This window comes from Temnothorax nylanderi, unplaced genomic scaffold (assembly GCF_030848795.1).
Source record: "Temnothorax nylanderi isolate EJ_2023f unplaced genomic scaffold, tnyl_v1.0 TNYL_tig0228_pilon, whole genome shotgun sequence".
NCBI classification, from domain to species: Eukaryota; Metazoa; Arthropoda; class Insecta; order Hymenoptera; family Formicidae; genus Temnothorax; species Temnothorax nylanderi.
Window position 1 is genome coordinate 21,910 of NW_027249290.1, and position 22,359 is coordinate 44,268.

The window sequence follows — 22,359 nt, forward strand, 5'->3', positions numbered from 1 at the left end:
CATATGTGTTACATATGTCGCATTAAACGCATCATCGACTCCTCCTTTAAGCTTGAACTTGAAGCGTTGGCTTCGCGGACCATAGACGGAATAAAAACGCGCATGATCTACGCCATTCTATACGCGACGTTCATGTTTGCCCTTTTGTCACGCGCAAATATTAATAAACCGAAGGTTACTCCATCACGTTGGTATATCTCCTCACTTATTAGGAAATTATTGCATTTGTATTTCAATCATTGAGTGCTTGTTTGAGCAAACCTACATTATTTTCCTGTCTCGATTACTATCCCGTATCGGCGGAATTAGATCTGAATAATGAGACGCGTATACAAAGATTCTTGAGTTTCAATCAATATCAAAGATTTATTAGACTTCCTTCAAAAAACTTTATTCAAAATCTATGAGTAAAAACGATTATCTGAGATCGCTCATAGAGCGATACTAAAATCAATATTTTACAAAAATTGACAAAAAATGAAAAATTTAAATATATTAATAGTTTGTGTGTATTGACAGATAACTATTTTAACGTAGTCAACCTTTTTCGCTTGTTACTCGGTACATCAGAACGTATATTAACTCATAAACTTTATTGATGTTGTTTAAATACATATATTTAATATTTTTATACTAGATATTTGTATGTTTTCTTTTCCTTTCTATTGTTCTTTTTTCTTTTCATTATTAACTTATATATATATATATATAATGTATGTGTATGTATGTATGTATGTGTATGTATATTCGTACCTAGCTTTTATTTTCGCATGTTTAGTACATTAAAAGAATTTTTCCGTCAATAAGTAAATGAAACGTCGGTAACTATATTAGTCAGAATTGAAATATTATATCGGAATTATCGAAATACAAAAAATTAGAATAAAAATAGAAAGTCTCTGTCCCATTATTCTTTTGCACAAAAATTTTACTTGCGAGGCGACCTTTTAACGCTTAAATTTGAACGAGGCTGTTCGAATGTTCAAATCAATCGCGAGAATGATCGGGTTGCGTCAATAATTTATGGAGGTTATTCGTAAAACGTTGTACCGACTAGTTAAGATTTCGTAATTATCAGTTGCAATTTTAAATCAATTTAGGTAGATTGATAATCTCGGTGAAAATCCGAATTAGCGATGAAATAAGATTTCGTCTCGCACTTGACTAAAGAGGTAGCATCATTCGCCATATTTACAACGCTTGGTGCGTCAACAGACACCTGTACCCTGTACCGTCTGCAGATGCTTTGCGCGCCCGTGCCCCGTACACGCCTATAGAGAACAAGTTTTGTGTGCGCGTTACGTTTCCCTCGTGCCGATCTCATCATTTCGCGACAGTCGAACGTTTGTTTGAACTTAAATAATAAAGGAGGAAGGATTCTATGCTCGAAAACGAGAGCGACAAGCGCATCGTAGGGAGAGGCTAAACGCTCCGGATTGAGACTCAAGTACCGTGCTGGGCGTGTCATAATGCGTGCTATTCTAGCCTTAATATGCGTGTTTCTGCAAACGGGTAAGAACATTTGTCGAACGCAAATTTCGCACGCACGTCACGTACGCGATCGTTCCGCTGATAGCGCCATATTTTTTCCAACTGGAAAAATTCCCTTTTGTCGTTCGACGACGCATGCCGATGTAGCTTGACATTTCTCAGCCAGCAAGTGGCAAATCATAATAGATTTATACTGTTGCTGTTTCAGTTGCGGCTCAACGTACTCCAACAATATCTTATATATCGCAGGAACAAATTAAGGATATCGGGGAAACGGTAGAACTGCTGTGCTCCGTTCAGTACGCGCAAGAGTATCCCGTCTTGTGGATAAAAGTTAATAGAGAAAACGTACACGAGCAAGTGGCACTTTCTACCGGCACTGCGTTGATAATCAGAGACAGTAGATTCGCCCTTAGGTATGATACAGCGTCCACCACTTATAGCTTACAGGTAAGATTTCATTGGAATGTTCCTAACCGAGATACCTTCGTTGTTTAAGTTTAAAGCATTAATGATATGGGATTAATACGTCTCACATTTTAGGTTAAAGACATACAAGAAACGGATGCCGGATACTATCAATGTAGAATACAAATATCTGTAAACAATCTCATAAGCGCGGAAGTGGAATTACAAGTCCGTAGGCCACCGATAATTAGCGACAACTCGACCCAATCGCTGGTAGTTAGCGAGGGACAACCTGTCCTATTGGAATGCTACGCCAATGGCTTTCCGCCGCCAAGAATATCGTGGCGTAGAGAAAACAATGCTATTTTGCCTACCGGGGGATCGATCTATCGGTACGACAACTAAATTAAATTATTATTATTAAATACTTGGCAAACAATATTTCAATGTATTATGTAATCCAAAAATATTGCAGTGGCAACACGTTAAAAATATCTTTCATACGGAAAGAGGATCGCGGAACGTATTATTGCATCGCTGAGAATGGCGTTGGACGCGGTGCCAGACGTAACATTAACGTGGAGGTCGAATTCGCGCCGGTAATCACAGCTCCTAGGCCACGACTCGGACAAGCTTTGCAATACGATATGGATTTGGAGTGTCACGTAGAAGCATATCCTCCGCCAGCTATCATCTGGCTCAAAGACGACGTACAGTTGTCAAATAATCAGCATTACAGCATATCACATTTTGCAACCGCGGATGAATATACTGACACAACGATTCGAGTTATTACTATTGAAAAACGGCAATATGGAGAATATGTATGTCGTGCAGCCAACAAACTGGGTACTGCTGAAACGAAAGTTGAACTTTTCGGTAAGAGAATACAAGAAAAAAAGACTCGTGTATTTCTGTGTATTGTATGTAGCTGTAGATAACGTTGGAATCTAGTTGGAACAATTAACTATATTGGAGACAAATTTTTTATCAATATGTTGACTGTGCATGATAACAGTGAAATCATGCATCATGCATCATTTTCATCATGTTATTTCAACTATGAATTTCAATCTTCAATTTATATCAATGTGTATCTCTCTATATCTTAGTCAAATTTATTATCTTTCGATCCTTTGTTTTCTTTTCCTTAGCCAGCCGATTTTTATTTTCGTAGCTAGCATGTATTAGATTTGTTCCCTCTTTTGTTTGCGCAGAAACCATTATCCCTGTTTGCCCGCCAGCTTGTGGTCAAGCTCATTATGGAACTGGCGTAGTTCCAGTTTCTTCCGGACCTTTGGTAGTTCTAGTTTTATTAATTACAATGATAATGAGGTAAGTCATGTTTTATATATTTTCTTGCAATAATGATAGCTTAGATATCGATCATAACATTTGATACATTCGTCGATCATATTGTTTGATTGTAGATCCATGTTCGATTGTAGACCTCGCATTAGTTTCTATATATTTCTTTTTATATACATAGATATGTTTGATATTTACAGAAATTTCTACACCAAATATTAACTATCCGGGCCTTCAATGGGCAGCGGCAAGTCGATACGACTTCTTGAAATGGCTCTATGCAACCGTCAGCTTTATTGTTGTTGCAATAACGCTGTAAAACCAAAACCTAAACTGTAAGGGCCTCAATTACTGTTTTACTAACTTACTTTCTACATTTGTATCATGCAATTATTTTTATAGTTATTTACAAGCAGACCAATTTATCTCGTTTAATGAAAAACGCGCATATCGTGACACGTTGCGTCACCACAGTGCAGTTGTTGATAGAAATTTAGTATTATTATTTACACATTCGGCTATTTACGATACTCCCATTTTTAGAATTTTAGAACTTTTTATGTATATAGGTATTCAAATGCGATTTTTATATTGGGATCTTTATATTCAATTCATATTTGTTTTCTTTTTAATCTTGACTGATCCTTTTTTCTTCACATGATACGCGTGATAAAGCCGCTCAATTTTTACATCGAAATTTTAACTTTATTTAAACGCAATCAAGGGCGCAATCAGTATGATTAACGCAGGACGTTAGAGAAGAGGGCATGACACGATTCTTATAAAGAGTAACGCCCAAAATGGCCCTCAAATATTCCCTTTTTAAGCAAAACAAAAATTGAATTGAGTAAGATACCGTTGAAAAGATGTTCAAAAGTAGATCATTATTTGTAAATAAACTATTACGACGTCTAGTTTCCGAGATATCGTGGATCAAAGTTCCAGTTAAGTTGCCTAATTTGTCAATAGTAAACGTGTTTCTTTGAGTAAGATGCTTCGAACATGGCCCGAAGAGAACGTTTACGCATTGCACTGCAATGCGAGAGAAGGTGTGTGCGCTAAATCGAATTCGATTTTCGAATACTACGTTGGGCGTATTCAAAGTTCGAAATTGCCTTTAATGGATTTTAGTTGTGAAATAATCAACTTTTATTATTTTATTGAAAACGGTTCATGATAATACAATAAAAGTATATTTGTAATCAGTAAAAAATAAGTTTTTTTTTACTGATCACACTGACTGAAAATTGAATCTGATTTTTTTTCATATTTTTTATTTTTGCTCAAAAAGGGGATTAGGCATCACTTTTTATCACGCTGATATGGTACTTGTTGGCACATTTTAATTACTAGAAAAAGTAATTCATATGTACTCTTACAAATAGAAACACCAACGATATACAAATGTTGGAAAGATACAAACTAACATTCCAGTACACATTTATGATGACACACAATGTTATGTAACGCGGCGTATAAACAGCATAAGAGAACTTCTTCGCTTCGATACAACTGATAGATGACGGAGAAGTAAAAAATAATGATGTTACAAAGCATATTACAATATTATCTATCTTACTTATATAGTTATTAGTAGTTGCAAATCGACAATACAGATTTGTAGAATTATCTAGCTGCCCCCGTTAACGAAAAAATTTGGAATGTCATGAACAAAGAAAACAATGTTGATGTTAGTGCCTTGTTCGTGATATAAAAAAATGTAATTTATGTTAGAAGTAAAATTATAAATGTGTACAATGTAGACACAAGACACATAACGTGTACGTGCATAACGTGTACGTATGTAATATAACACTTTATGCGTTTTATCAAGCACGTATTTCTACTTACTTACTGCACATTTATAATCGCGATCTCTTTTAACAAGGCGTATCACATAGATGTTATACAACCTGATAATAAGAGAAAGTAGGAAGCGAGGATCTTAATGAAAAGAATCTCAGCAAGTTTTTATATACTCTTTACAAGTTTCCAATTTTATACTTGCTAATATTGTAATTTGTATTTGAAACTCGACGCGCCATGATACTCGTAATATTTATAATAACTGTAGTATTTATACACGTTGTGAACAATTGTGTATTGTCAGATATACCATGGCTATATAATATCAGTGGTAAAGTTTTATACAGGTATTCGTTTGTACTACGATATCGCATTTTATTACTTAAAACTCCATGCATTTACATATTCAGCCAAATTTATGTATGGAACAAGCAATAAAATTTTATAAAAAGAAAATATTCCTTGTCTTTTTTTTGTTACATATATACATGCAAAAACTTTGTTTCAAAACATGAAAACAGCCTTGCTTGTGTCTCCCTTCTTCAATGCATCGAGAGCTTCTTTATATTGGGACAAAGAATATATCTTGATTCCTAATTTATTGTAATCAAGATGTCTTTCAGACAACGATTGCACCAAAGCTAATCCTTTAGGAAAACAGTAGGGATTTATAATCACGCCTATAATGCTCAACTCCTTTTTGTAAATCTGCACAATAATTATAAATTTTAGTAAGAGAATATCGAAACTTTATAACTCTCAACCATACCTGAGTGGGACGTTTACCTGAAATGGTTCAATCGATAGTTTTGCTTTTGGATTAGCAACACCGAATACACATAAACGACCACCGGGATTTAGCAAAGACATGGCCAATTCCATGGCTGGAGCACTGCCGCTGCAATCCACAGCTAAGTCAAAATCTTCTTTCAATTCCGTCGGACTTTTAACTTTATAATCGAGACCTATTTACATATAAATATATTGCCGTTAGAGAGAGAGAGAGAGAGAGAGAGAGAGAGAGAGAGCGCTTTTCCAAATTTTTCAATATTATTTATATTACCAAGATTAGAGGCAAGATTTTTTCGTTTTTGTTGCGGTTCACTGATAGTGACAGTTTTTCTGAGACCGTGCAAATGAAATAGAGAGGCCCACAATAAACCTATGATACCGGCGCCTATTACGAGAACCTTGCTTCCTATATTTACAGGATTGATTTTGTCCCAGCCGTGAGCCATGCATGACAACGGCTCACTAAGCACTGCGTGGCGCATTTCAATTTCATCCGGGATTAAGTATACCTATCATAAATACCGATAATATTATTTATATCATGCGAGCGATACGGATATCACAACGCGAGAATAGTTCAAACGAGAAAATGGTAAAAATGGGGCTTCAAAGAGATGTCTTATATTAATGACGAATATATCTCTTTGGCCAATCTATAGAATCGACTTTTTCTCAGTAAAAATATCGAGTAACATCATTATTCATATTACAACATTTCAATTTTTACATGTTTTTATATTCTTAAATTAAAATTCTATTAAAATAAACTTTATTTGAAATTAATTACAATAGTCTTGTTATTTACTCGCGACTTTCTGAAATTTAATCCGCGAACAATTTTTTTGTTATTTTTTTGTATCACAAAAATTATTAATATTTAGATATTTTTGCTAAAAAAAAGAATAAAATTAGTCGAAAAATCGTACATCCAAGCTTTCTTGGGCATTCTGTATGTGCCGCATACCTGTGTTTCTGGAACAACAGCGTGCGTAGCCCATCCACCATCTCTAAAAATTCCTATAGTATTATTTATACCACCGTGGATACAAAAATGATAATTCGCACTGTGACAATTATCGCATTTATTGCATCCACTGTTAGGATCGACAGCGACACGTTGACCAATTTTATAAATAGTCACTTCTGATCCGAGTTCATCGATAGTACCTACAAACTCGTGTCCAAGAGTCAGAGGTCCATCTTCTTTACATGGAAAGCTTCCCTACAAGACGTTATTTTAAGAGATCGAAGAGTATGTCGATATACATGTATATCGACATGTGTATATGTACGTATATAATCGTGTGTCAGATGATATCACAATATAAGCAATCAACAAAGTTTTATTTAACTTTTATCATGGATCACATTAGTTCAAATAAAAGTGTGATTATCAAACTGTAATGAAATCAACAGTCGCTGATTATGACATGAAATATGTATATTATCTTCTATTAATTTTCAATATTTTTCCAAATAATTTCCGAGTAATTTAAATAATGAAGTCTATGATTTTTATAATTTTTGTCTAACTTGTAATAATAAAATATTTTTATATCATACGAATGAGCGATATCACATTTATTCGAAACAAAATGACGTATTTAAATATTTATAAAATTTTACCAACTATTTAAAATAATTGTAATTTTTTACATTCTACAATTATACGATAATAAAAGTGACATATTTTTATAATGGTAACATACTTCCAAAATATGGAGATCCGTTCCACAAATTCCAGAATACTCGACTTTAATTCGGACCTCGTTTGCCGCTGGTTTAGGAAGAATATCCCGTTTTTTTAAAGTAAGCGATTTGCTTGACGAATTGAAGCTCAAATATTCCATCGTGCAATTTCTATCCGCTTGAGTCGTCTTATTCGAGAACACTAAGAAATCCGGCCGTCATCATCCGATATTTATAAGTTGACGACATTAAGTCGTAAACTTACACCTTTAACCGATAACACTAATGTTTTATCAAATCCCGAGTGATTGCGCAAGACTGATACATGTAGAGTGATTGTCGGCTTGTTGTCACCCGAAGGTCAGGGCAATTATATAAGTAGATTAAAGCAAAAACAAAATTGTTCAAGCGTACCGTAAGATACAATTATTTATGAAAACTTACAGCAACGTTGCAATCTTGCAAATCGCAGTGCAACGTTGCAGAGATATTATGGAAACGTGGAAATAAAAACAAGATTGTAATATAATATCGGCTTGTAGAGTATTAAAAACAAAATAGGATGCCATAATACTTTCTCCTCTATATATCGGATCTAATCTTCTGTGTTAAAAAAAAATGGAAAAGTTTTCAAAGATTTAGATCTCAACTCGGATCTCAATCACTGATTTCAATCTCGCGGGATTGAGAAATGTCTGGAGAAGATGCAAGTATTTCAGTAAGCTAATAATTTATTAATTTACGACCATGTACGTTATCTTGATCAGGCATTTGGAATCTCTAGAGAGTTCTTCAAAGTCTTTTAAGTGCGCATATCCATTAGTTATAACGAATATAATGAAGACAATCGTACAAATTTTCATGGTGATTGGTGAAAGACATCGCTTTACGTATGAGAGGTATGTGATTCAATTAGTCATCACTTTAAGCGGGAGCTCTTTTTTTCACCTCGAGGTAATAATGATGCTGAAGCGGAAAATTCATTCATGCACGGCAGATCGACTCGTTGTGAACGAATGTCCTTCAATTCATGAGAAATTTCGGGTCAACGGGACACGGAGCTGGATAACTGGTTGCACCGGGAAACCGGAAATGGGGTCAAGAATGACGTCATCTAGCCTCAACTCCGTTTATTCAACCCCCAGGGATAAACTAGGTTACTGGGACAAGCTACCCTCTCCCCCCTGTGCTGATATTTTCGCGAAAAGATATTTCTCATTCTAAAAAATACGCTCTAAATTACGAAATACATGCGTGCTTTTTAAACGATGCTACAAATAATGCAATCAACAAAAAGTGCTAATTATAATAAGACTAATTATAAGTATCTCGATAATCCAATTTAAGATCATAATAAATCTGTGATTAAAAATCGAGTCTAATTTTATCAACGTATCGCTCTTAAAATCAGGTTGCTCCAAAATCTTTGGTTAAATTGAGAATATTTAACATCGATGTTTGACATTAGCATGTTAAAAAAAATTTCGCTTTTTTAGTGCATTTTCCAGACAAAAGTTATTCAAGAGGCAAAAATCTAATTTTAGCTCCGTCGCGTTTTCCTAACGATATAAGGAAAAACGAACAAAGCTTTAACGACCCACAGATTGACATTTACACAAAGCAGTACGAGCAGAATAATTTAATAATAAACGCGAAGTACTCTCGTAAACATTTGTGTCTTATTTTTACTTTTCTTTACGTCGAATGTCGAGCAAAAAAAATAACGCGAGCAGATATATTTGACGTTGAATATTTCACGGTATACATACATTCAAGATGTTTTTTTTTTTTTAGAAATTGTCCTGCCGCGTATTCATAAGTAGCCAATAATGGCACGTGCTTTGATTTCTGAACGAGTTGCAAGGTGAATGGACCGTTCAACGTCACAGCCTCAAAGTAGGTCGCCGTGGACGGCTCTGGGTCGCGTATCGCCTTGTCCCTTGTACTGCCGCCAGCAACGGCAGTACAGTTCATTGAAAAACCGGGACTCGATCAATATCTCCCCCGATAAGCACATTAATAGCAATGTGCGACATGGATGAATACCGAATTCTAGGCTCTTTGTGTAATAATCGTTCATCGAATCGGGTCGTCGGAGCTTGTGCCCGACTCGTATATCTGAGAGAGAAAAACGATCGAGAAAACATGGGATAGAAGAGGGAAAAAGAGGGGAAAAAAAAGACGAGACAAACGCATGAACGGAAAGCGGAAGCAGCCAAGTTGCTGCTCAATGGAAGAGCTGAATCCCTACGAGCGGATGCGAATGGGTAGGCAGCCCATTGAAGGTTACACGGGTATTCGCATTGCGTATGCGCGGCTTTGACGTTTCTCTTTATCCAGCAAAAGGATATGGATACTCGCTTCGTGTCTGTTTTTCTTCGTTGCTCCACGCGAAGAAATCTCATCGCGATGACGAAAAGAGAACTGCTATTATACAAATAATCTTATCATGAGACCTTCTGATTTCTGTTTTAATACAATATACGTGAATACAGGATACCCCAAATAAAAAGACCAAAAGGTCTTCTTGATTATTTCACAGCAAAATGTCGAAATACAAATAATTTTCGAATTATAAGCGATATTGTATTTGCTTTCTCGCAAACTGAACTTTAATCGAATAAATAACAGAACTTTTACTTTTTCATCAGTTTATTTATATCAAGCGGAGTTTACCTTAATAGAATCTTAATTTTAGACTCAGTTACGAAGATAGTATAATGCTAATACAAATTGGAAAACTTTGATAAATGATAATCATTTTCGATATTTTCGCTAAGGCACAACTGATTATCAAAGAATCTGTTGTTAAAAATTAATGCACGAGAAGATATCTCATTTAATTTAGCCAAACATTGTTGCGATAGATTAACACAACAGTACTACGATTAATACATAATGGAAAAAAAACGCGTGAAGTAGGGAAATAGGATGTTTTGTTAATGTTAAAAATACATTGAATACGTAAATCGAGACTTGCGTAGGCGTAGGTCTCCTTTTCGCTTATCTCGCGATTACATGTGTGTTTCGAGTTTTTTTTCCCTTGAATCATTGATTATCTGCTTAAACGAGACGTATATCGTATATCGAAGACTTCTGTTTTCTGTAGCTTAACTACCGGAAACCGGATATAACGTAGCTGTCTACGATCTTTCAACACCCTCTGTCTGTAAAAAAAAAAACATCTATTCCTCAGCAAAACGGATTAATTTAAACGACGTCTATATGTATATAAAAGCGACACTTGGAAAATTGCGCTTTTCACGTCTTTGCTCGCGACGTTTTATTTCTCTCCGTTAAACAAGTTTTACATATACAGTAAATATATAGAACTGATAGATCTGTGTAATATCTGATGCATACAGACAATGCTATATGAAATGTGATTTCTGTAAGGAGTAAATCTCCAAGAATACTATCAAGGCCGAGCTCTCTGTCGTGTATCCCACCGGAAACGGATATGACGTGTTGGTCGATTAAAGTAATTAAAAAATTTCATTCTCGTGTGCAGTCATTGGATTTGATTAGATAAACTGTTACGAATAATCACGCTACTATTACTATATCACGAACATAAAAATATTGATACGTTGTATGTGTGGGTGTGTCAATAGTAAAAATATTAAAAATGGAAAACAAATTAAGACTAAATTGAATTGACATTTTATAATTCTATCAATAAAACTATTAATAACTTTAAACGTTTTCTTACTAGAAAAGCATCAACTTCTATTATATCCTGCATATTCATTGTTAAATCTGTGTGTCACGTGTGTAAGATTAATATCATTATCATGTTTATGGATTATTTATCTAACGTGTAACGTTAGGTATACGTGTCCAATTCTAATTATTTTCATTAATTGCAACGAAAAGTGTAGTGTAAGACTCTCGTTCTGACTCTCTCTCTCTCTCTCTCTCTCTCTCTCTCTCTCTCTCTCTCTCTCTCTCTCTCTCTCTCTCTCTCTCTCTCTCTCTCTCTCTCTCTCTCTCTCTCTCTCTCTCTCTCTCTCTCTCTCTCTCTCTCTCTCTCTTTTGTTAGCTTGTTCGTGAAATTACATATTTGTCAATTAACTGTAATAAAATGTAATAAAATAAAAGATTGACAGAACGAAAGGGCGTAGAAGTTTGCTGCGTGCGTATCGATTGGGGACGCTGTTCGCCAACGAGACTAGCCTACATTCTGTCTCCTTTCTTCACCCTCCCGAGTTACGAAGGCCGATTTGTCTCCCTCCCTCTACACCCTCTCATCGACCTAGAAGTTCTCATTCAACGCTCCCTACTCTTTGCTCTTACTTAACCTTGCCACCCTCTATCATTCTCTTTTTGTCTCCTCTTCTCTTTCGATTGCATTTCGGTGGACGTTTGAAGGAAAATAGAGATAACGAAAATATAACAAACAGGCAGCAAGTATGATAAATAACAGCAGGGAACATATTAAATATCGGTCGGCTTAAGCTCATAAAGCAGAGAATATAGGTAATTGATGCACATAATAATAAAAGCAAAAATTTAGACTTACGAGAATTCGACGATTGAACGAGTTGGAAGGGAAGGCGAATTAACGTTAGAACAGCAAATGGAGAATTTTGTCCTGTTTCCGAAGTTTTTTTCACGAATTTCAATCGAAACATAAATTTATATATACTTTCATCGCAAAACTTTAAATTAGCATTTCGAACAAGCGAGATTAAATCAATGTTGCGCAATTCTGTAATTTTAACAATCTCGAAGAAAATTCGGCGGTTGTAGCGTTTAAAACTCTTGTCGGTGGATCGTATCCGTTCCAGCGCCGTTTATCAAGGGGTATATCGTTGGGTGCCGCGGTGGTACGTACGACGAGGGGCGAGGCCACGTACCGCTACAGAGGGAAGGGTGGCTCGGTGAATCGTATCCGTGTCACGAATGCGCGCGTCTGCTGCACTCCATCCCCTCGCCACCCCCTTCGCGGTCAGCGCGAAAGAGGTGAATGCAGTTGGCCGTCATTTTGCAATCCGTTCAGACGCCATTCAGATGCGCTCGACGCGAGTCCGTTCCGACGCAGTCGCGCAATTTATCTGCGAAGCTACGTATCGTATTTTGTCATCCACCGCGATGTCGATGTGCGCAGGGTGATGCCGTCGAACGAGACAATATCTTAACGAGACGTGACAGACCACCTAGAAAGGAGGAAAAGGACCTTCTCACTCGCCCTCGGCAAGGTACATGACCAACGCAAATGCGAGAGTGCATGTGTGTTTCGACGTTACCATTTAAAAGCGTTTCCGTACAAGTTTTGCGCAATATCATTATGCACTGAGTTCTATGTCGAATATATCACATGTTTATGATTATCGGCTTTCTCGCAAAAGTCAAACAATTCGTGTATCGAATAAAAGTAACTGTAAAAGCTTCACTCTATGTGTGAAAACATCTTATTGTTAATAATAATCGCAAACGACAAGACTCAACATGGATCGAGTAATCGAATAATCAATTACGTTAATGCAAAATATATCCGTATCGAGTTTACAATCATTAAGTACATGATACCGCAGTTATTAGACTTATATCCGTTAGTAATACATGTTGCGACTTTACGAGAGACCATATTTTTACGATATTGTATCTACAATAAAATGATTAATTTAATTATTCCTATATATCACGACAAGATTACAAACTCTGAAATCAGAATCGACTCGATGGCATGTATTCTTTTCGTACATAAATTGCGCGTAAAACGTAGCTGTTTATCGAACCAAAAAGACGCTATTTTTTATCAAGAACAAATCAAACTATATATCTTTTATACACGATTATTTTATGTTAAAAATTATCATACATATATCGACTTAGCGATATAAAAAATTGTTGTCCAGAAAATTTTGTTATTTGATCGTTAAGAAAAATGATAAAAAAGCATTCGAGTTTCCTTCCTTCGACCAATCGTCGTAACGCAATTTTACGCAAGTGCGTATATATCCCCGGGTGCGTGCGCCCCACGAAAACTCGTAAGCTTCCTGTGGAAGGATGAATGGGGATCAAATCAGTCGGCAGCGCGAGGGCTGCTCTGACATTCGTGCAAGCTTTTTCGTCGCTCGGGAGTACGTTGCCGTATACTAGATTTTTTAATTCTCGTGTTTAGAAAGTACTTTTTTGGTCTTATTCACAATATGAATCGCAAACGCGTGAGCTTCAGGCAGTAATCGAGATTTTTCTCGTTTTTCTGGTCGGCTTTACTAAATGGTATAGAGATATTTCAATCGTTTTTAATTTTTCGACAAGTTATAAGATGTATTCTCTTTTATCTCGAAACGACGAAGCGGTTTATTTACGTTAGTGTGAAATCGAGGCACGTCAAGTCGAACATTTAGTTCCGGAGTGCTTATTGATTTTTTTAGCTACTACAACAATGATCAATGACGATTGCCGTTATCGTACTATAGTCGGTAAGTAAAAAGTATCAAGTTTCGTCGTTTGTCTGTAAAAAAGATTCGTCGAAATAATATCAAATTAGAAATTATATTAATTTGTTACTTATAATTTAATCGCGTCACGAAATTGAGTTAAAGAGATATCAAAGAGGGATACAAAAATAAAACGCAAATAATGCAGATTTATAGAGGAATGAATGTGATCTTGAGCAAAAGCGTAAACGGCAAATATGGACATCCGGTTTCGTGAATCATCACTTACATTCTTGAGAAACGCGTACGTAAAAAGTTTGGAAATATATTCGAGGATGTTTTGCTATCCTTGAAATCAATTAATAAACTGCTGATATTTGAGTTTTAATTAACAAATCTTAGATAATGAAAAATAAGAGAATATACACGTGGTGATTTCAGAAAGAATTTTTCAAGTAATAAAAGATATTTAAAATTTTAATTGCTAATCGAGTACGACCGTGAACCGATGCGAGGATGCTATTTTATTACACGGTATTATTTATTACACGGTAATTTCTATTTACACGAACCAATTCGAATGTTCGAAAATCTTAAGCAATGTATCAGACGTTGCCCATTTTGATTTTCTACATTCTAATTATTCCTAGAACTAGTTGTTAAAAGAAATGAAAGAGAGAAGACAATCTTGATTTGAAGTTAAATCTTTTTGAGCAACCGTTTTGGATAATCGCGCGGAGAGATTAAAATGGATCGCTCACGATATTGCGACAAGTTTGAAAAGGAATGTGATTCATTGAACGCGATGACAATTCGTACGGCACCGGGATAACGATCCGCTTTTCGTTTCTTTCCACGATGCGGGCTGTACGTAGAGGGCTTTGCTCCTCCAAATCAACTATTCGGAGGAGAAGCAACGTCTACTCGAGCATCGGATAAACGTAAAACTCGTTTCCGAATGTGACATTACTGTCATTAATCGCACGTGCTCCGCTTTCATTCACGCCAACTCCCACCCGTGAATAACACGGTACAAGCGTACATTCACGTCGCGGTTGGTCGGTGCCAATGGGCCGACGAGGCCGTCGCCGTTCCTATTGGCCGTCGCTTACTCCCAACATACTATACGAGAGAACGAGAGGAATGCGAAACGATCGTGAAGCACTATGAATAGAACCGAAGCGCCGGGTCAAGGCATATGAAACGGTGCGTCTCTCGGGTAGTTCCGACAAGGAGTTTGCCTGGTTTCGACACCGTCGCAATATGGCCGTATCGCCGTACACACGACCCCCATTCTCGGAGCATCGTGCCCGTACGTCACATGTCAATCGTACGCTGCTCACACTATTGTCCTATGTGCTGCTGACAAAAGGTATCGATCAAACATCAGTGTGAAAACTAATTCTTGTCTTTCGTTCGCTCACCCGCTCGCTCATTCATTCGCAAACACCGTGCATATCCGCTCGCTATTATTACATCAACGAGAAAACAGGATGTGATTTAGTCACGATGCTCCGACTTCGGGATAGTGTACGTGCGTGCGTGTCACCCGTATATATACGCGTATTGCAATTCATGGCTGACTAATGACAAATGGACGATTTTACATCTGTTTCGTGTCCCTATCCCATTTCCCATCCGTTGCATCTGTCTCCAGTATCTCTCTGCTTTCATTTCACGATTCTCTTTTTATCGTTCATTAGACTTAACGAATTATTTTCACTTCTTGTTAACGCAACGCAGAATAAAAACTTTTCTCTTTCATTCTACGTTACCTATTAGTCGAAATTGCGTTGTGTTTGTTGCGACTAAAGTCATTATACGTTAAATTTTTGCCATTTTGTTAAAAATGACAAAATATAATAAAATATGTACTATGAGCAAATTTTGTATACAATATACTTACTTCATAAAATCGCAAAGCTTCTAGTTACGTTACAGTCTGTGTGTGCAATTTTAGTTTATGCAATATTGTTTTTATTGTAGATGGTACAAGTGTTTCCTTGACTCATCATCATGCAAATGATATTAATTATTATGATGCAACAATCAGCCATAGCGATAATATAAATCCTCTGGAAAAGTTTTATCTAATCACTGAACAAAAGTGGCATAAGGATACACTAGTGCCAATCTCCTTATCGCCCTCTACGAAGGGAATGCCTACGAGATCCCATCACAGGTAACGCTTACGTGTTGTGCAAAAAATCACAATACCAGCTGTAATGATATCCCGGTAATGTTTCACGAAATATTAAGATTTATTCTTTGTCTCAAAGTATTTTTAATACAGAATCCGGCAGTCCGTGACAGGACTGGATGATGCTGGAATGGATCTCCAAGTGGCCCAACTCAGTAGTCAGACAGACAAGGAAGTACATTCCAGGACAACTTTATCATGGCTAGATTGGCATTTGCCTTACTTTGTAGCGCTTTGTGCAATCGCTGGCACTATTCTTTTCACATTCCTAGTAAGCATCACATTTCTTTACGATATAGAAATAATAGAAAACTCATTCCCTTCTTTTTTCTAAAAACAAGTGACTATTTTAAAAGCTTTATAGATTTATGAAATTCAATTGATTTTATACATATATCATCAAATAATTTACTCATGTATAACACTGTATGACAGGATTGTATAATAATAAGCACTTTCTAACAGATCTTGTTATGGCTACGAAAACAAATGTCGCGTGAAAAAGATAACGAAAATGGCGATCGGCACGGTCTGGTCGAGGAAGGTGCCATTTGTCAGCCAGACAAATCAACTAAAGATACAAAAGAATCTGTGGAAGCTAAATGGGTTCACGAAGCATTCGCCAAGCAATCTGCACCCAAGTATCCGGTACGACCAGTTCCTCAGACCTCTTTACCCGAGGTAAGAGAATCTACCGACGCGTAGATCTGTAATAGCAAATATTAAATTATCGTATTGGAAACAATCTTCGTATTACGTTACAAGTCTTTGGCAACACCCGAACGTAAACCGGAAGCGATACGTATAAAAGCAAAGGGATTGTTGGAGAGACGTGGTTCGAGCACAAGTTTAACCATAGAATTGGCACCAGCTCCCGAAAGTCCGCCACATATGGTTACTCCTACCCGAGAATGTACAACGGAAGAGTTTTTGTTAAGTGCAGGAAATGTATTGTCGAGAGCACAATTGAAAAAGTTTGTCGAAGGTACGGGAACGTTGCTCAAAGAATTTTGGGAGGTGCCATTAAATCTACCGGAAAAGGTGGACATTTGTGGCTCGGGAGTGAAGAATCGATACAGCTCTGTTTTACCCAATCTACAAACCAGAGTGGTTCTACCAGGTTGCTCCGACGATCCGCTAGCCGGTTACATAAACGCTAACTACATCCGAGTATGTAAATAGTAATTTTGTGTGTAATAGTAAGAATGATGCCTGAAAACTTGGGATATACATAGGCAGTAGGCACCTTTTATTATCAAGTTGCATGAATTATAAGCTACAACAGAAAACGAATTTACAGGGATACGACGGCGAAAGTGCTAGATACATCGCGACACAGGGACCATTAGCTAACACGATAGCAGATTTCTGGGAAATGATCTGGGCAGAAAAAGTTCCTGCGATCGTCATGATAACTAGACTGTACGAAGCGTCCAAACCAAAATGCGAGGCGTATTTTCCGTTTGACGTGAATAATCGCATACAAGCTGGATCTTTTACAATTATCGTTAACTATACCGATACGAGAAACGGATATACCGTCAGAACCATGGAGATCCGGCACGAAAGAGAGAGAAGACATTTGCAGCACTATTGGTAATTACTGTGCTATTTATTTTGTGCTCGATCTTTATTTATATATTTACTAAATATATATATATAATGTACTAAATTTGCGTATATTGAATTGTGAATTAAATCAATAGGTATGATTCATGGCCGGACCATGCCGTACCTCAAACTGCGGATGCGCTCGTTAGTATGGCCGCGGAGGTAAACGCTTTACCAAGACCAGTGGTCGTCCACTGCAGCGCAGGTATAGGACGAACTGGCTGTTTTATAGCGATAGGAATAGGAATGATTCAACTTCTAAGAGACGGAAATGTCGATGTACTGGGTATTTTGTGCCAGATGAGGTAAGGCAATAATAAGCTCGGAATATATATGTAATCTTACATGGATCCCGTTGTCAGGAATATACAAAATACAAGTACTTTTTAATATTTTAGATACGATAGAGGAGGAATGGTACAAACGGCTGAACAATATGAATTTATTCATAGAGCACTTTATCTTTTCGAGCAAACACTAGACAGCAAACCGTCGACTTCGAGCGATTGAATGGACATACTGCTACTATAGGAATTTCTTTCGCTTATTCTTTCGTGAAACGAGGCTTTATTATTGCCTAAGAGAATGTCACTTCGTACAGGGCTATATGCTTACCGCAAAAGAAAAAGACAAAAAAAGAAACAAATTTCTAACGAATCTCAATGTTAGCCTGTGAACCGACGCTCTCTCATCTTTATCTCAATATTCGAACGAGTTAAAACTCGTTTAATAAGCTGCCATTTTCTACTGCCATGACAAATCGTTGACAATTGATATCAATCACAGAGCTCAAGAGGTAAAAAAAGGGTTCACCGTCGGAGTGCATTTTCTAAGCAGGTGCTTTTTAAAACTGAGGTATCATAAATAGCTTAATGAAAAGAGTATTTATGTTTATAATAACGCGCGATATATGAATCGTGCGGCACGTACGCTTAAAAACCAAGATTATATTATTTTATATAAGTTACAAATTAGAAATAATCTCTAAACACGGCGATAATGTATTCGCGATTCGTATCATAAAATTTATATCTAAAGATCAGATACTAAACTTGGGATTTAATTATCTACACATTCCTCGTGCGTTAGGGAATAGTTGATAAGTTCTAATAAAATTTTAAATATACAAAAATGTGTAGAAACGGTTTCGCGACTATGCTAATGTAACTGATACTAATACTGATACTAATACGATATTCTTCACTATTATCGACGCATCACGATGGAGTAGACACATGACAAAATTTACTGAACTGTTCCAACGTGTAAGAGCTAAAGTTAAGCGCGTAATTACTTTAATGATGTATAATGTTAAATGTGAGCTAAATGTGAAATTATATGTGCGTGTGTGTATATACATATCTATATATATAAAGACAAATGTCCTGACTGACTGACTGACTCATCAATGCCCAGCCCAAACCCCTGAACCTAGAAACATGAAATACGGGTAGTGTATTCCTCTCATGACGTAAGCACCCACTAAGAAGGGATTTTTAGAAATTCGACCCCTAACGGGATGAAAAGGGGTAAAACGTGTTTCACGGATACCGTAGCGAAGCACGGGTGTATCAAGCTAGTATATGTATATATACACACGTACACACACGCGCGAATAATTGTTAAAACAATTACTAATTTATGGGACCCAAATCGACTAGGTATTGTCTTATATTTTTAGTGTTCCTATTTGATTTTAAAATAATTTAACCCTTTATGATTTGTTGCTTTTATCTGACCGACTAATTGTAAGACTGAACACGGATAGTACAATATGATTTAGAAGCAAAAGAGGGAATGGCTTGATAAAAAAAATCTGAATAAGAGTCAATTTGATAGAGTAATACGAGCCGAATGCAACGTTGTTATAGCGAATATACTTGTACGTATCCACACACGAGCAACAGCCCAATATTCTTAATTATATTGAATCATGTTGCTCGGAAATGTACACGAGTATATTTGCGCTCTCTAACAATTTTACTCGTTTATTTATCAAATTGAGACTGATTTAATATAATAATTACTTATTTTGTAATATAACTTAATAAAAGATCTTTAGCAGTTAGAAGTAAATTCATATTTATATTCTAGCTAGAAAAAGTATATTATTATATAAAAAAACTAAATTTGTAACATAATCCTTGTATTGTTGTCTTATGTAAAAAAATGGATCTGTTTTATTTATCTTGTATCTCATCGATGAACTAATATTGTATAAAGAAAGAACTTGAATGTTATACAATATCAGTCAATAGTTACGTAAAAATCAGAAATGTAAATTTAATTTTGAAAATGTCTTCGCGTAATAATATATTTTAAGTGAGAATTAATATTTAATCGATAATGTATTTATCGATTTTAATATATGAATGAGTTAATACAAGAAATTCGAATCGACACACTTGAGTTTGAATTATTACCGCGAATTTGCATGACAATAAATAATTATTACAGCGTTAACGTTTCGTTAAATGATTAAATGCAAATGATCTTTCTTGGCTGCTAATACTTTTTTAGACTATTTAATAGATAGTAGAGTAAAGTGATAATCGACATATATAAAGTTCTCGATAGTCATGTCAGAATGTCGCTCGAATAATGCCGAAATAATGCGAAATTCGTGGCGTATACGTGTATTACATGTATTTTGAGGCGTTACCGACTAACTCATTTTGCATCCAGTTTCATCGTCTCAACTTGAGTCTGGATAAATGAAAATCTAAACGGTACGGAGATGAGTATCTGGTTTTTGCGTGCACACAAAAACATAGAGCGGTTTCACACGTGCGCGCAAGTAAAGAAAATGAAATCCTTCGATATACTTATATCCGCATAATTATCGCTTATCGCTTATTTTTCGTTCGGTATCATTAATTTAAATGCCTCGAAAAACGTATGTATATTTATGTATACGCGCGCATAGAGTATACAAGATGTGGGTGTGCATACTACGTGTACATAGATTGTACAAAGAGAGAGAGAGAGAGAGAGAGAGAGAGAGAGAGAGAGAGAGAGAGAGAAGAGAGAGAGAGAGAGAGAGAGAGAGAGAGAGAGAGAGAGAGAGAGAGAGAGAGAGAGAGAGAGAAGAATTATGTATTTAAGAGAGTACGTATTGTTTTAAAGGAGACAAAGTATATTATTTATGAACGCGCCAAAAGTCGCAAGGGACTTGGCATAAATGTAATAGGCAATGATAATAAACGATAACAATAATAATGTAACAATGATACATAACAAAAGTAATAACAATAATTTAGCAACCCCTCGGTGTTCAATTGTACTTATATGGTGTAATAAATGTTTATAGTGTCCACACGTAGATATATGCATTAAATTTCCGACATCGCGGCCCTTCATAGTTTTCCACGGTTTACCGAAAATATGCCGGCAATTGCATTTACGCGCATTTATGCGCATCGAAAATACCGTATCGCGTATTTCGTTGAGATTGTTGAATTGAAAAAACTCATTAACTCTCTCTCTTGACCCTTTAGCCGAAGTAAATTAATCCAAAAAGAAGAGAGAAATTAATTGAAAATATATATATACAACAAATATAGATATAATTTTAATTGACAACTCTGGCGGTAAGGACGAGCAAACTTTGAAAAGATTACAATTCAAATTTTTGCAGCTAGTTCACAACATCGTCGTTTATCGTATTGTACCGTTTAATATAGGCATAAGACACTTGGACGCGATTCGCGAGACGTCGTTATTGTGGCGCATTGGCATCTCGAATTTCGGAAATTTCGAGAAAACCGGCAGTTCTATTTAATTGTGTCACGGCTAAAAGATTGGAATGGCCGTTAATGCCGGAAGAAGATAATTCGCAAAACGCAAAGCGGCATGATACGCATTATCGTCTCGAAACAATGTGAGATGCGAGTGATGCGACGCGTCTGATAATCGTGCTGCTTAAAAGTTTCGCGTCTCGTACTCACCGATATTAGGAAGTTGTCGAAGCAGCCTCCATCGGTCCATCGAAAGTATGGTGGGTAGAATCCGTAGAATCGTCATCGCCGCGTCGTCGATCAGCATCAGCAGATCAACACTCGTCCGAGATCCGAGCACTGTGCAGTCGGCGACGTCGGCGCCGCGCGCCGTGGCGCTTCGTCGTTCGTCTTGCAGCCGTCGGCCGTCGGCCGTCGGCGGTCGGCGTCGTGGCCATCTTACTCCGTTCATCTCGTGCATCTCACACAGGGCACTTCCGTATTCGCATTAGACGCGTTGTCGCGACCGGGACTCTTGTCGCACACGCTCCGTTCGTCCGTTCGCCGAAATCCCGGACCCGGTGACACCGTGACACGTCGCGCGTGAAATCCCGAAACGACCGCGCAACGTCGACGGCGACGCTCCGCCACGGCCGTGCCGCTCGCGCGGGCGACCATTCGAACGAGACTAAACCCGATCACGTGACCGAGCGCTGCCGAGCTAAGCCGAGCGCGACCAGGGCCGTGTTTGCCTCACAGCTCACAGCTCACAGCTCACAGCTCACAGCACGTATAGACTGTAGGTATAGAGTTGTAGACGCGCTGACAATGTTTATCCGTAAGCGACTCGCGACTTGAGGAATTTCGATAAACAGCGTTTTATATCTCCGTTGAAAGATCGCGACTTATCCTCTCCAATTTCCGGAGCGACCGAGTTTCGAGTCTCGAG

At 37.0% G+C, this 22,359-nt stretch overlaps 3 protein-coding genes across 5 annotated transcripts; 2 read left to right on the forward strand and 1 right to left on the reverse strand.

Annotated features, from left to right (window-relative positions):
- The first annotated feature begins 1,200 nt into the window (after window positions 1-1,200).
- Lac (septate junction protein lachesin) lies at window positions 1,201-5,469 on the forward strand. The gene is made up of 6 exons (XM_071717891.1): window positions 1,201-1,512; window positions 1,700-1,941; window positions 2,035-2,291; window positions 2,375-2,778; window positions 3,117-3,234; window positions 3,408-5,469. Exons 1-6 carry the CDS (start codon window positions 1,470-1,472, stop codon window positions 3,427-3,429), a joined length of 1,086 nt encoding a protein of 361 aa, XP_071573992.1. The 5' UTR covers window positions 1,201-1,469; the 3' UTR covers window positions 3,430-5,469.
- On the reverse strand, window positions 5,364-7,704 carry LOC139779502 (sorbitol dehydrogenase). The gene is made up of 5 exons (XM_071717894.1): window positions 7,515-7,704; window positions 6,770-7,027; window positions 6,077-6,314; window positions 5,800-5,978; window positions 5,364-5,721 (listed from the first exon to the last, which is right to left on the reverse strand). The coding sequence occupies exons 1-5, from the start codon at window positions 7,653-7,655 to the stop codon at window positions 5,518-5,520; spliced, it is 1,020 nt and encodes a 339-aa protein (XP_071573995.1). The 5' UTR covers window positions 7,656-7,704; the 3' UTR covers window positions 5,364-5,517.
- Window positions 7,705-12,448: 4,744 nt separating this feature from the next.
- On the forward strand, window positions 12,449-21,016 carry LOC139779497 (tyrosine-protein phosphatase non-receptor type 7). 3 transcript variants are annotated; one of them, XM_071717884.1, is made up of 8 exons: window positions 12,449-12,695; window positions 15,870-16,065; window positions 16,177-16,354; window positions 16,549-16,764; window positions 16,849-17,253; window positions 17,384-17,679; window positions 17,790-17,999; window positions 18,093-21,016. In XM_071717884.1, exons 1-8 carry the CDS (start codon window positions 12,464-12,466, stop codon window positions 18,202-18,204), a joined length of 1,845 nt encoding a protein of 614 aa, XP_071573985.1. In that variant the 5' UTR covers window positions 12,449-12,463; the 3' UTR covers window positions 18,205-21,016. The 3 variants fall into 3 exon arrangements, with proteins under 3 accessions (XP_071573985.1, XP_071573986.1, XP_071573987.1); XM_071717885.1 differs by lacking the exon at window positions 12,449-12,695 and adding an exon at window positions 14,377-15,255; XM_071717886.1 differs by lacking the exon at window positions 12,449-12,695 and having other exon boundaries at window positions 15,926-16,065; window positions 16,163-16,354.
- The last annotated feature ends 1,343 nt before the right edge of the window (window positions 21,017-22,359 follow it).

Coding starts and splice junctions, on each gene's coding strand:
- Lac (XM_071717891.1), top strand. CDS start 1,470: ATGCGTGCTATTCTAGCCTTAATATGCGTGTTTCTGCAAACGG. Junction 2,292..2,374: donor ACCGGGGGATCGATCTATCG/GTACGACAACTA, acceptor AAAATATTGCAG/TGGCAACACGTTAAAAATAT. Junction 3,235..3,407: donor TTAATTACAATGATAATGAG/GTAAGTCATGTT, acceptor TGATATTTACAG/AAATTTCTACACCAAATATT.
- LOC139779502 (XM_071717894.1), bottom strand. CDS start 7,655: ATGGAATATTTGAGCTTCAATTCGTCAAGCAAATCGCTTACTTTAAAA. Junction 7,028..7,514: donor CGGATCTCCATATTTTGGAA/GTATGTTACCAT, acceptor AACGTCTTGTAG/GGAAGCTTTCCATGTAAAGA. Junction 5,979..6,076: donor AAATCTTGCCTCTAATCTTG/GTAATATAAATA, acceptor ATATGTAAATAG/GTCTCGATTATAAAGTTAAA.
- LOC139779497 (XM_071717884.1), top strand. CDS start 12,464: ATGCAGTTGGCCGTCATTTTGCAATCCGTTCAGACGCCATTCAGATGC. Junction 16,355..16,548: donor CTATTCTTTTCACATTCCTA/GTAAGCATCACA, acceptor ACTTTCTAACAG/ATCTTGTTATGGCTACGAAA. Junction 16,765..16,848: donor CTCAGACCTCTTTACCCGAG/GTAAGAGAATCT, acceptor TTACGTTACAAG/TCTTTGGCAACACCCGAACG.